Below are 14891 nucleotides of genomic sequence, written 5' to 3'. Positions count from 1 at the left end.
CCTTGTTAGGTTAAATAATTCGTCTTCATCAGCAACAAAGACTCACAGAGTCCCCGTGGACGCTGGCTTGACTTCATCAATTACATCAGCCTGATTTGGTCAAATTAGTCCCATATATCTCTCACAGGTAGTATTTGGAATTATTATGGAGCCAGTGACCCAGATAGAGTGGTATGAGGAAGTCCTCTGTAATTTCCATTACTTATAAAAAAAGCTTAATATTCTATTAGAGTCAGACCCGTAAATTACTTTGCCAGTACTGGAAGTTCACCTTTTAGAAGGTCCACATTAGATTATATATTTACTGTAAAACCGATGAAACTACACTGAACGTCTGTGAAATCCCTACAGGTTTTGACTGGATTATGTAAAAGAATACAAAGAACATTTTAAGGTGGAAATGATTAACTGGATAACTGATGAGAATTGACAGTTTTTTGTGGAAAATGTCAAAGCTGATTATGGGAATAGTAGTGTGACAAAACTACCTTGGGGGAAATGAAACAAATGGTTAAACACAACACTGACGTGTCCAAGAAAGGTGGCTAATATCTTAGCAAACAGTTGCCCATTTACACATCAAGCAGACAAAGAGCCACAATAGCTTTCATTTAGAGTTGTGTTTCTGGTCACCTGATGAATGTAAGTACAATATTCAGTCTCTTTTTAGTTTTGTTTTGCTCTCCACCAACTCCTGGGGAAAATATCTGGCTCTTTAGCTGCTGAATGTGGTACTATGTTCACCAGATAGTTGGTCAGTGTGTGTGTGTGTGTGTGTGTTGGTCTGGTTGGTAGTATGCAATGGGTTTATCAGAGCTTTCATGCTAAAAACAAACTAACAGTCTTCAGTTACAGCCAATAATATTTTGTGAAGTCCGAGTGACCTGGACCTTTGACCTCTGACCAACCAAATGTGAATCAGTTCACCAGTGCAAAGGCAAAAGAAAAAATTAACAACACATATGCAACTAATGTAAAAAGATGTAAGGATAGTGAACATCTGCATCTGCTATTGTAACGGCCACTTTCCTTTAAGAAAACATCAGTATCCACAGAGGCCCTGAAAACCCTCGTCCTGTCCGCTGAGCCCTAAACCCTGCAAGGCACACAACTACAGAGCTTCCTCCTCTGGGATGTCATTACCAGCTCTATGAGAGGGGATCCATCAATGGGAGGAGCTGCACACAGATTTACACAGGACAGACTCCAGCCAAGATCACATGAGAATTCCTGACTGGTTTTGATTTTGCTTTTTAGCCACAGGAAAATTACATATTCTATATGAATTTATAAAACGAGAATATATTCCCTGTAGCCATCGCAGGAAACCCTTCTGATAGTCTTCTTTTTTTATTTTTATTTTATTCCATCAGAGATATGAGAGCTATTTGTAAAGCAAAGATGGTGGCAGTCCAGCGTATCACGCTGTGCTGTGTCAGAGTCCTCCCTCTGCTTGCGTGTCTGTGCTGTGAGACTGCAGCAGCAAAACTACTAACTCTGACCCACTTCCCGGTGAATCATCCTGCCATATGCTGCTGCGCACAACCAATGCACACACCAGCCATCTCTCTCCTTCACCCAAATACCCCCCCCCAAAAAAAACGAAAAAAAAACACAATCTATGAGCACACACTTTTCTAATCTATTACCTCTAACTAGGCCAGTAAACACAGAGGCATGACGGCGGCGTGTTGAGGCCGAAAACAACCTGGGAGGAAATATAGACCACACACTGAGCGGGAACATGCAACTGATTGAAGTTTGTTGGAGAAACACATAGATGTGGCAAACACACAATCAGAAGTTTCACTCTGTTGTTAAATTAACTTTGAAGTCAGGTCCAAATCCAGCGCTTTCCCTGAGGTGCAATTGTGTTTCTCTGTATCAGCCTTAAAAAATCCTGGATTGGTTTAGCTATTAAAAAAAAAAAAAAAATACTGGTGCCGAAAATACTCAATTATTTTTAAAGACACATCTACGGCAACATCTTAGGGTCATCTGGGTCACTGTACTAAGCCTCCCCCCCCTCTGTTCCTCCTCCTACCCCCGCCTCCCTTCCCCTCTCCTCTTTCCTCTGTCCCCTCTGCTGAGCAGTTTGTAATTGAGATTCAGGCTCACAGATGGATATGTCATGGATGCTGGCTCCGACATGGCTGTTACACGTCCAGCTATCTGTGGAGCCGGAGACACGAGAAGAATCCCTCGTCCTCGAGGCCCCTGCCTAGCCGAGGCAATTAAAGCAATCTCCCACCTTGAGTGAGAAAGGGTCTCGCTGTCAGATGATGGTAACTGCCGTTTTCATGAACTCCCTTTTGTGATGCTTCAACAACCGCGCTGGTTCAGCCAACCCAAGCTTGTGTCTAATTAATCGGGATCTACTATTTGCATAATTGAATATTTACGTTACTGTAATGCATTCTCCATCTCTCGCGGCTGACATCAAGCTTGTGTTTGCGGACTCGTACTTGTCAGGCCATTGACTCTTCTGTGTACAGCGGCAAACACTTGGACATGACAGGAGTAGGAATGTGACCCCCGACACACTCAAGAGCCAAAGGTGCTTTAGATCCAAGAGTCAGGAAAGTCACAAGAAGTTTTACTACTAATGACAACTGATGCAAAGTTGCACAAATGCGAGCCCAGACCTGGAATAAGCACGGAGCACACACTCACGGGCACGAGTGACAGCGAGCGGCTCTTTGCCTGATGGTCAGACTGACTATGGCACAGGCGAAGGGGAGGGAGTAGGAGTGCATCTCCTTGTTTTTTACAATAGAGGTGGGCAATAAATAGAAAAATGAAATATTGTCTTACACGACCAACCTATCCCTCGATTACTATTTACTATTACTACTAACATTTTACAGAACCCTGCGAGTTACAGGGCATCTGCTGCTGTTAATCATGGCCAAAAAATATTATTTATGGGTCCAAGAGCACATGTACGGGCCCCTCAGCTACCTGCAAACATCTGCAGTGATCTGACCTGGAAAAGACCTAACACCAGCAGTGGAATCAGCCCTGGATTGCAGACAGCTTCACACACAGGTACACGCACTCTAGTGATATCAAACACCCGCTATCAAACACAGGATATTAAAGTCATGTGCAGACACAGGCTCTAGCGACCGGTTGGCTGGCTCTCTGACTGATATGTGATTGATGGCCGGCTGCGCAACTGGGCAAACTGGAGATTGTGGTAAGTCCCTCCAGCTGCCAACCGATGAGCCTGCTGTTTGTAGTTCTAGCTAACACTCCCTGTAATTAGGCAGTTTCAGAGCTGCCAGTAGCGAACACAAACATGCCTCAACGCGCACACATTCACACCAACTTGCCAGCTTGTCAGATTTCCTCACCTGGTTGATCAGGACTGCAGGAAGAAGAGAAGAAGTAACGAGACAGAAACCGAAGCGGAAAATGTGCGCGGTGTTAAAGAGGGACACAGATTGTCATAAAAAGCATTTGAAGCTTGTTTAGCAACAGAAATATGACTAAAAGCTTAAAAAGCACAGCTTCTGCTGAACTCATAATTTCACTTAATGAGACGTCACTACTTAATATCCCCTTTTTATGGAATCCACCACCTGGTGCTGATGCTCACAATGCTTTACCGCACACACACCTGACTTCAAAGCGTGAGAACAAAAGCAGCAGAAAGCCCTGCAAACCTGAAATATGAGGAAAAGCACAGATTACACCGTGCTAATAGATTCCCTGTGCATTTAGCAAAAATGAAGCACAGGGGGAAAAAAGAGGCATCTAATCTTGTTCCATAAGCACTATTCATAAACGTGCAGGAAACACTTCATGGAGAGAGTCAGGACTCTGACATCATTTTTTTTTTTTTTTTTTCACCTCTCCAGCTCCAAAGTGATTAAATTCATTAAAATCTCTTCAAGTAATTGCAGCTCATCTATGGCAGAGTAAATATTCAATTAATACAGCCTTTTTTTAATAACTGTGATTCCTTCAATCCATCGTGCAAAGCCGCACATGTCTGCCCTGCCATTAATTAAAATTTCTCTTTGGAGGTCAATTAAATTTCCTTTAACTATTCATTAGCCAGAGTACAGGCCAGCACGAAAAAAAGCATCAGTTCAACGACTCAATGCAGCTTTTTTTTTTTTTTTTTTTTTTTTAATGTGTAATCTGTGTGTATGTATTGTAAGAGGGGGGTTGGGGAGGGTTAATTTCTCTCTTTGCTTTGCTCCTCGGCAGAAAGTGGGCTTTAAGCTCTCTCCGTGTCGAGGTGGCGAGCCGAGCGACGGCGAGTCGGAGCGGAAGCTCTTTACCAATCTCTGTAGCGTGTTTGGCCAAGGCTGACTGGCTGCCAAACAGCCAGAGACAGAGCGGGGATGAATCAGCACTGACAAGGTGAAGCCAGCTTCGTGTTCACCAACTGACAGCTCAGGTGCTCAGAGAGATGGAGACACAACAGATTACATTTAGGCCACTGCAGCAGAGAGAGACAGAGAGAGAGAGAGAGAGAGGAAAGAGAGGAGGGGGGGAGATGAAGCAAGAGAACGAGTCCAAAATGGCTTTTGGACTCTGCAAACTTTTCTCACAGACAAATGAGAAAGTTGGACTTGGTTTGTGTGGGTGTCAGTGGGAGCTGTCAGTGTGATGGCTCTTAAAGGCTAACAAGAAGGTGATGGCAAAGAGAAGTGATAAATAAATAAAAACAATGCTGTTTGGTCTTTCTTGTCAGTAGAATCTGGAGAAACTGTGACTGAGTTTCTGGGTTTTTTTTTTTTTTTTTGCTTTGTTACCTGTCACATTAACAACACTGATCTTGAACAGTGAATTCTAACATGGTCAGAATTACTTTGGCATTGGATTGGCACCTTAATTAGCTTTCAGATGTTGTGGCAACATGGTGTTAGAACCTAATGCCACCGTGATTGTATTACAGTGAGTGGCTCAGTGCCAAAGTCTTGCTACTTTCAGCTCTCAGTACTGAACCAATCACATGATCAATCACATGATTGACACTTGGATGTATGACTGATTGAGCAAGACACTCTGTATGCATGTTCAGACCATACTTGGCTCTTTTCTCCATGTGGCATGAAGTGTAATGCAAACTAACACTTCCTGCTGCTTTACAATAAAAGCTTTCCACCTGTGAACCAGCAGGAGGCTTTTATTGTGACGTGACAAAAGGAAGGTCATGGGATGTATGTGTCACCGAGATTAGCAGAGCGTTGCTAGTGGTGCTGTTATAAGATAAAAACATATTCAGCTTAATCTGGTCACAACCAAGAGACACCTGCAACACATCATGACCAACAAGCCAGCAAGAGGCAACTCGTCAGGAAAATGTCAACACAGGTCATTTTAGGTGTTTGAGCAAATGACAAACTGTTTTTCTTTCAACACATTTCCAGGTGGAGTATCTCTTACTATCTCTCTGTCTCTCAGCCTCTGTACTTTCATTCTGATTCATCCTAATCGCAGTAAAGTTGTGCCTTTGTGAGTGATGTCCTTGCTGCAGAAACATTGCAGGGTAGCTGCTCTCAAAGTGGAGTCCTTGAGGGAGCAGCAGGGGAGCCCTTGCAAAAGGAGGAATTGTAAAATTTAATTTCTATTCCAAGCAGAAATGAGAGCAGAGAGAAAATGTGTGAGTGACTATTCAAATCACAGGTTTCCCTACCAGAGTGCAGACAAGATCCACAATTCATTTTTTAAACGACTAAAGTCCTCCAATGAGGGGACCAAGCAGCAAAATCTGATCAAACAGGTGCCTGGGGGACACTCAGCAACATCTATTTTTGAATCTGTACGAAGACATTAGAGCAGCTCCGCTATAGGTGGTTAACTGCAATGCGTCCTATATGCTCTATTATTGCCCAAGGCTAACCCTGTGCTCACTGCTGGCATGTAAACATAAACTAATCATAACATTAATCTCACCATGCAACTGTGCACTTTTAAAACGCAGCCCATCTGTGAGGGCTTCCCAATTAGCTGCTGTCATATGGCACAGGATGGAACAGATTCCTGATACACACTGTCCTTGCTGCACCACTGTACAGGAGAAACTAATAGACAATATGCTCTTCTAATCCACTGTTAGGCTGCGTGAGACTCTAAAGATAAACTTATAGCTCTTTTTAAAACCAGAACACAACCCCTGTCCATCCTTAAATGGGTGACTTGTCTTGTATTTTATCTCCAGGAGGGTGTTCTTTAGACAAATAGCCCCACATTGTCCGCCAACACAAACAGCAGCCAGGAGAATTGATCAGGGAAACAGACCTCATCAACAAAAACAAGAGCAGTACAGAGCAACATCTTCGAAATGCAACCAGCAACAAAAACAAACAAACAAGATAAATAAAAAAAATAAAAATAAAAGGCTCAACAAAGCCCCAGCATCCATCAAGCAGACAGCGGCAAATGGTGTGTGTGTGTTTGCATTTGTGTGTTTTTTTTACCTTGCGTCCACCTGTGTTCAGCTTTATGGGCGTGAGGAAGGGGTCAAAGATCATGTGGCTGGTCTCGATGTTAACTGGCGACTGCCTCTTCCCCACCGAGCACAGGTTCCAGGCCGAGTTTACCAGCCCCCAGAACGACGGCACTGCAACACAAAAGACAGAGCGGGCTGTTCAAAAAAAAAAAAACAAAAAAAAGAGCCAACATGTGCACTGAAGAGATAGGAGGGCATTCCACCCAGAGGTCACAAACTCAGGCAGACTTTGTGCTTCAGCTGTTTGTTTGTTTGTTTGTTTGTTTTAATTCAGAGTTCCCCAACTGACAGTGGGACAAATGTTATTAGCATGGTTCAGCTGATGTGGGCTGTCGATGGCATTTTATTCATTATTGTTCTGTAACTTAAACAAGGTTGTTAGAATATCTCCATATGACCCTACTAATGGTGTATGGTCCCCCCACTGTGTCAAACCTCAGAGCAGTTAGAACATAAAGCAACACATGCAGACAAGAATGTATGTATTATATATACACAACACACACAATCACAGCATTCCTCAGCGCTGAGGTAAGTAACAAAAGGAAAAGTGCACAAAAGACTCATTGTTGAACAAAATGAGATACTTGTAGTTGATACAACTCCCTCCCCAACTCCCATGTGGTCCAATGAGAGAAGTTCACTGTATTTAGTGTGGACTCCCTTTGTACACAAAACAAAAACGGCCTTTGTATGATAGAAGCAAAGGCATTATAAAACTTACACCTGAAGACTTACGTCCAATTAAAACTTTCCCAGCCACAGAAGGACCCAGAGCTGGTGATTACACAAATGACCTCAGTCGCAGGGAGGAAGTGCAGACCACAGAACACTGCCCCTTAGATACACAGAGTACATCTAGGCTGGAGATTTGAGCACCATTAAAATTAGTATAAATGTGACCTCTGACACTGTCTCTTTTACACCCTTCCTGGATGTTAATGTACATCAAATCAAGCTGGTGCGTGACAACTGGTTCAGATTAAACCTAGTACTCCACCAATTAAGACTGACATGGAACAGTGAAAATAAGAGCAAAAAAAAGGGGATTCTCCTACTATGGTCCCTACATTTCCCATGATGCAATTTGACTGTACTTTTGTGAAATGCAACACCAAATTCAGAGTGTAATAATCCAGATGAGAGCCCCGTCATTAGCTGATACAGAGTGAAAGAAGAAATTATACAACTGTTTTCACAGACTGTTTTCAGTACCCACGCTGAGTAAGTTGATTTGATGTAGAAAATTGGTGAAGTGCCCCTTTAAGGAATTCATACAATCACCTTAAAACCATAAAAATATTGAATCAAACGACATTATATCTTTTTTATCAGGAGGAAAAATTAGCACCAAGCTAACACTCTTTTCTCTACCTAAACATTAGCTTTAACTACATTAAGCTACATCCTGTTTCCTCTATGTTTGTGTTGCACTACATCTGACCCCATTAAATATAAAGAGTCAAATAATTCAGCAGTGAATGTCTCTCTTTACCACTCCTGTAGTAAGAAGCAGGGTCACCTTGGATACCTGCTCACATTCCCTCCCCCACCTATTTTTGGAAGCTCTGTCACTATACAAGTCATTTAATTTTGGACATTTTAGGCTCCCATGCACCCATATCATCCATATTGAAGATACAGTTGCACGGATTGCTAGTCTCATACTGCAGCAAGCAATGCCAAGATGAGAATCACGAAGCTTAGTGGGCGAAACTAATCTGCAGCGACTTTTAGCAATTTGGTCAAAACCTCCCTCTGAATGGAGGAGATATCACGGAGCTGAGAGAAGTGGAATCAGCCTATAATCAGCTAACACATGTACTATAAGACTGAGAGGACAGGACGGCATAGTGAGAGATTGTCAGCATTGTGGGAGTGATAGGCATCTCAGCCAGTCATTTTCTTATGTAAGACTTGGCCACCGGGACCAAGAATTCAATTCCTTCTCAGGATAGGAAGCAAAGGCTTATCACTGTCAACTCTAGCAAGAGGCAGCTTATTTGCCACAATATCTGCAGAAGCCCAAAGCAGCATTTTCCATTTAGGAACACAGCATAACGCAGAGATGACTCACTGGAATTGTGCTATGCAAATTCCACTGAGATTTCCAACAAAAGCAGAGATAATTTGAAAATATGCAAATTCATGATGAATCAGAGGAGAAGCAGACACGACACAGCGTGAATTCAAAGTCGTTCTACATGTTCTACATGACTTGGAGCCACAGAGGTTTGTTTGTGGTGCTCAGAGATGTTGGACAGAGAAAGCCCCACACCAGAGTTCAGATGAACAGGTGGCAGCGTTGTTGTGGTGTTAGATGGCGGCGTGTGCAGATTTCACGGCGTTTCCAGTCATTCAGCTAAAGTAATTCAACAAACACAACGTGACTGAGCGAAGAGTTATGTTTTTATCCATATTTTTATATTAACAAAGGGTAAAATATCTGTGAATAATGTAGAAGTTGTCACTTGTAATTGACAAACCAACAGAAAATGATATCCTGACTCTGCAGTTCTCCTCAGTGTTCTGGAGTATTTTAGCCTCTTTCAGCTCATTCTTTTGGTTCTCCGGCCTGCTAGCTGTTTTGCTAGCTGAATTAAAGGCAGCACCTTACATCAGTTATGGTAAAACTGTACTCACCCCAGACCCCAGGGACCCCAAAACTTTGTCTTAATTTCGCTAACTGTAATTTTATTTGGGTATATGCATCAGTCAAGCACAAGGCTATATCACTTACTAACACAGACATACTAGATATATATAATTCAAAAGAGGGGGTGGAAGTGAAACTTTGCCCTGAACATTGTTATTAACATTTTTATTACCAATAGGAATGATGGCTTTGGATGGGGATACAGAACAGATAATAAAACATGGTTCTTGCTAAAAGTCTCTTGAGTGTGTTAAGTTTTAAATGTGCTGTTTGAAATGTGAATTAACATGAGCTGTGCATGTACCCAACACACCCTGGTACAACAAGTAAGCAATAGTAAAAGCAGAGGCCTTACACTGTCTACAAGGACTTTCTCTTAAGCTCATCTATTATTTATCCAAACTCTAATCAAGCAGAGTTAAGCCGAGCACCTTGAAACAGTGTTAACATTAAACTAATGTCATTTTATGGTCACAGCAACCACAGTGATGCTCCAAATTCCTTTGTAATAACCGTCCAGACTTAATCCTTCACTGACCAAAAGATCTACTATAGGTGCGGCGCAGTGACTGTGCCACAGACATAAGTTATGGCATACTGTAAGACCTTAGTCACACAACACTGAGTCACACTGCAGTAAAAAAAAAAAGCTTCGCTTGGTAATCCTGCAGAAGGTGAGTGTTCTGAGCTGTCAATACTTTGACTTTATCACAAGTTCAAAAATAAGTAAATAAATAAAATACATTGACCTGATCCACACCAGAGTAAAACAGTAAATACTGTAGCTTTATGACATATGCTTCTAAATTTGACCTCAAATACAATGTTGGACATTACGCTGACTTTCACAGAGTCCTCACTCACCAGGGGGTAGCAAGTTGCTGCCTTTATTTATGGCAGCGGAGCGTGGCGGCGGCAGAAGGAGCAGCGTGGGACTAGATGTGTGGTTGCTGGCGACTTCAACAAGCTTTGCTCCGTTTCTGTAACTTGTCCAGGAGCTTGACAAACTTTGGCAATGTGTGGCCTCTCTACTCACAAAGCCCCTGCCCAGTGAACTGCAATGTTTGACTGAGATGCAGAAGGAGTCTCTTGTGATTCGGGCAAGTCCAGCATAATGTATCAGTGGCAGCTGCAGCAGAGGCTGCTGGTGTGACCAGGCCAAAACTCTACAGGCTCTGGGGGAATTTTTGGGTCTACTCGAGTAGTGAGGGGACATTAACACCAGTCACCAGTGAGGGTGTATATGTATGAATATGTATGCAGATAGATAGATACATAGATATTTAAATGTAAGGTAATATCGACATAGCATCCACAGCTTTGTCCATTTATATTTATACTGTATTATGCTGCTGTAACGTAATGCAACAACATGTGAATTTCCCCCAAGGGGATATAAATAAATTTAAATATTCTACTCATATGTCACATCTTATTCTTTTAAATAAACCGTATGAGTTAGCAGCACAGACCATGAGCACTCACCACTATTGAGATTCTGTGCATCATATTCAAGCTGCTCAAGGACTCTTGCTTTCAAAAGCACTCTATTACTGTGTGTCCATAGGAGGAAAAACATCAAGATAGAATTAAAAAATAAATAAAAGTATTAAAAATTGATTGGGTCACCATTTGTTAAAGGTTGCATTGAATTAAGAAATAACCCCTTTGATCAGAGAAGGAGGTTCAGGAGAAAGAGAGAGAAAGAGAAAGAGAGAGAGAGAGCGAGACCTCTTCTGATGCAAAATCCTTCCTGAAAATGACAGGAAATCCATGTGCAGAATGGGAATTGGAGTGTGAGCGAATCGATCCATTAATCCCGGGCCCCTTGTCGTAAATGTACACATAATTATTAGCTGTTGATAGATTCCTGAATGCAACTACAGCTGCATGGGCCATCACTCACTGCTGACAGAGGCACAAGCAGCTCCGTCAATAACCTACACACACACCCTCCTATATAGCACTGATACGCCTATATTTCACTTAGCCTGCTCGCAAGCGTCAGAGCCACTTTCATTTCTTATTGGCGAGCTGTAAAAGTGGACAGGGATATATGGTGTGGCCTTTCGCAGATGTCGGACAGAGTGGATGTGCAATGTGGAAATGAAAAGGGCAACTGAGGGTGGGAGGCTTTTGTTTCATGGCTGCTCTTCATCCCACTTTTTTTTTTTTTTTTAAATCAAAGAACCTCGGCAATTAGGGCTTCACACAGTGGAATGAGGTTTGAGTATATTTAGTAAAAAACAAAAAGTCAGCGCACAGCTTTTACAGCAGCTGAGTAGCCTTTTTAAAACAATATTTACAATCTTTCCAGCTTCCTTTTGTTATATCTCTCTCAAACAATACAGTGTACCCTCAGCAGGATACAGCTGAAGTCCATTACAGAGTCTCTGCATGGTTTTGCTCCTCATCTCCAAACCACACATACCATACATTTGAATTTTATATCATAGTATTAACATATAATCATGTTTTTTTTAGGTCTTTTTAAGTCTTTAAACTGTTATGTTAACTTGTTGTTGTTTTTCATGTCAAATGCCAGACTAACATTGCTGGTCCAGATCATGGCTGTCCAACAGCTTAATGTAGACATGATGAATCACTTACATCTGTCTGTGAACGAGGGAGCTGAGACCACTTTTCTTTTATGGATTTACTTTTCCCACTTATACAGGCGTTCGCTGGTTTCCATTCATTTTCAAAAATGAATGGAAAATCATTGGCAGACTGTTGAAACTTGCATTTGATTTGTGTAATTCATCTAAGTCAACATCAAGTCTGCTTTCATTTTGTCAATGTTACATTGACGTTGCATAGTTTAAGAGCAGATTGATTTGAAAAGTGTGCCCCTGTGTATTCACGTAGATAATATGATCCTGCTGAAGAGATCCTCGGCAGAGGCTCCCCGATCACCCGGGGTTTCAAGGGTTAATTCCTGGTTCACTTTCAACTGATAGCCTTTGTTGCTTTGCTCCACAGCTAAAAAAAAAAAAAAAGAGTCACTTAGATTATTGACAGGAAAACACACCATAAAACCAAAACCTCCACAGCACAGTCGGCAGATATACAAGGTATGATTCTATGATTTACAAAAAGTTCAAATCATTCAATTAACTAGCAGAACCATGATTTAAAAAATATATTTTTACAAGTAAAAGCCCTGCATTCTGAATTTTACTGGAGTAAAAACGCAGACACTTGACACTTGAGTCTACATAAAGTATCAAAAGAAAACAAAGAAAGAAAGAAAGTACCCTGGTACTGGTACTTAACTGCATTCTACATGTAGTAAGTATTGTCTCAGAGTGATAACCATGAAAATGACTGGAAACCAACAGATGGCTAAATATAGCAGCATAAGTGGCTCCAAAATCTATGTAGGTGTGAAAACATGCAAAACCATTTAAAGCTCAGTAGACAATTCACATAACTCGACCTGAAGTAGCAGCATGAAGTGTTGAAAATGTGAAGATTTTAAGAAACACGACAATGTGGAGGCAAAGATTTAATACTCCTGCTCTCATGCTCCCTGTCAGGAGAAGGGTTTTAACTTTGCCATTACGTTTTATTTAGTCAAAACGTCGAGGTTCATCATCAGTGACTCCACAGCTGAACTGCTTTTAAGAAAACAGTGAGAATCCAAATCCTTGAAGAGGAATGTATATCGCTGTTTTCCATCAGAGTCACATGTCTGTATTTCATCTGAGAGAATAAATGCTCTCCACGAGAAAAATCTTGCCTCGTCATAAACTCCGTCCTCGGCGTGGGTGTGCGAGGCCATGTTTGCAGACTAATTATGCAGCTGACTCCGAGGTGCACGCTGGGTCGTCCCTGTGGGCTTATTAGAGTTCAGGGTTGCGGTGAAAGTGGGATCTGAGGTCGGAGGAGACGCTCACTGGACAACTATGCCCTGCATTAATTACTTCCACAGTCATGTAGTCATAAATCCAAAGCCTGGAAAGACATACTTTCTCATTACAGAGAGCAGCTCGGAGGATGCCGGCATCAAAATGCATTATATGGGCATACTGTCTGCAGACACACCCAGAGGGCGTAAAGCTGCACCCAAGCTCAGAAAAAAAGTATCTATACAACAAACTATACCACAGACATTAAAGTCAGCCTCCTACGCTAAGTGAGATCTAAGAACACATATGCATGCACATGCACAAAGACCAGCGTTGGAGGCTGCAGAGGTATTCATTTCATTAACCAGGCCCAGGCACACAGATAGGCCTTAATGAAATGTCTTTATTCTGTCAACTGGATATGGATGAAAAGTTAGAGTAATAGTCTTTGGGAAACAGGAGGGAATTGGAGAAATGCAAAGTGCACACACACACACACACACACACATCTACATATGCTAAAACACACACACACAAACACACAGCCTTTTCTCTCCCTCCTGCTCTCCCTCTCCTAAGACCCAGATGCATCCTGTACATCAATTTCTTGGATGAGCATCAAGAGAAGTATAAAAAGTGCCTTCCTTTTGTAACTGCTGATGCAAAGCTGGGTTGCAAATTTAGCCGCAATGGGAAAGAGAGAATGTGAGAGAGGGAGAGAGAGAGAGAGAGAGAGAGAGAGAGAGAGAGAGAGAGAGAGAGAGAGAGAGAGAGTGCTGAAGGAGACCTAACAGCTTGGGGATAACTGCTTACTTAAGCAGGTATGGAAACCAACATCTTAATGATAATGAATGTCTAACAGCAGCTTTAAAGGAGCTGTCATATTCTGCTAGCTCTCAATTTGAAACACTGCTCTGGCACTGCAGGTTCCATCTTGTTTACTCACTAGGGGGGCACTTTAACAGACATTTTGGTGCGTCTGTGAACAGAAGGAGATATGCTTTATATAAAAGCTCTGGACAGGGACCAGGTGCAGTACATTTATTAAAAAAAAAAAAAGAAAAAAAAGTTGTCATTGTTTTATTGTGGCAGAGGGAACATAGAGACTGTAAATTTGAAGTGAAGAAGAAAACTGTGGTGGTGGTGGTGAGGGGGGGGGGGGCTAATGTATAACAACTGTCTTTGTATTGCTGCATTTGTAATCTCTATGTGCAGCGGTGTTTGGGGTTAAAGAAAGTATAGAAAGTATACATAGTAGGCTGTGTGAACAGGACAGCAGTGAGGGGACGTACTCAGAGGTTTTAATGGCATCCAGATAAACACAAGTTAGGCATGAATAAGAGGCAAACACTACAGACTAAGTTAAGTCACTGTTTAACTATCACACAGAACAACAAACATGAGCTATACTGCTCAGTAAGACGGACTGAACTACTAAACCAAAGGAGGGCAACAGAACAGAAGGAAGGCACTGACTTTCACTAATGTTGGTTTACTTTAATTCACAATGATGCTATATACATTGAGTTTACAACACTGATTATATTCATTAGGCAATCCTACAGGCACAAGCAATGACTCTGTAATTACTGTTTAACAGTCAGAGACCGGGGCAAAGTGCAGCTGTTTCACTCTCTCATAGAGACTAGTGCAGAGTGTGCAGAGATTAGCACCTTGGACAGCTCCAGCTGGAGGAGCGGCAGGAACAGGCTGTGACTGAAATGACTTCCTGTCTGGTGCATCATGTCCAGCACAGGAGAATCACTCAGAGCCATTACTCTGGTGAAACTCTTAGCACAACAATGTTAAAGTACCTCATTTCAACTCGATGCACTGGATTCAACACGATGAAGCAGAAATACATCAGTGTTATCAGCATGATGTTATTACACTGTTTGTAGTGGATGCATCAGTG

The 14891-nt window shown here is 42.0% G+C and overlaps 2 protein-coding genes across 2 annotated transcripts in view; both read right to left on the bottom strand.

The window, feature by feature from the left end:
* LOC121175582 (transmembrane protein 94-like) overlaps positions 1 to 14891 on the bottom strand; it is an 847517-nt gene that overhangs the window by 215043 nt on the left and 617583 nt on the right. The window lies entirely within an intron of this gene.
* ca10a (carbonic anhydrase Xa) overlaps positions 1 to 14891 on the bottom strand; it is a 183458-nt gene that overhangs the window by 94432 nt on the left and 74135 nt on the right. The window contains exons 3-4 of the mRNA XM_041066679.1: positions 6438 to 6580; positions 4643 to 4696 (exon numbers count right to left, since the gene is read on the bottom strand). Coding sequence (XP_040922613.1) covers positions 4643 to 4696; positions 6438 to 6580 — 197 coding nt within the window. The remainder of the gene's footprint in view (positions 1 to 4642; positions 4697 to 6437; positions 6581 to 14891) is intronic.

This window comes from Toxotes jaculatrix, chromosome 21 (assembly GCF_017976425.1).
Source record: "Toxotes jaculatrix isolate fToxJac2 chromosome 21, fToxJac2.pri, whole genome shotgun sequence".
In the NCBI taxonomy this organism is placed as follows: domain Eukaryota; kingdom Metazoa; phylum Chordata; class Actinopteri; family Toxotidae; genus Toxotes; species Toxotes jaculatrix.
This window is presented reverse-complemented; position numbering and strand designations above follow the sequence as displayed.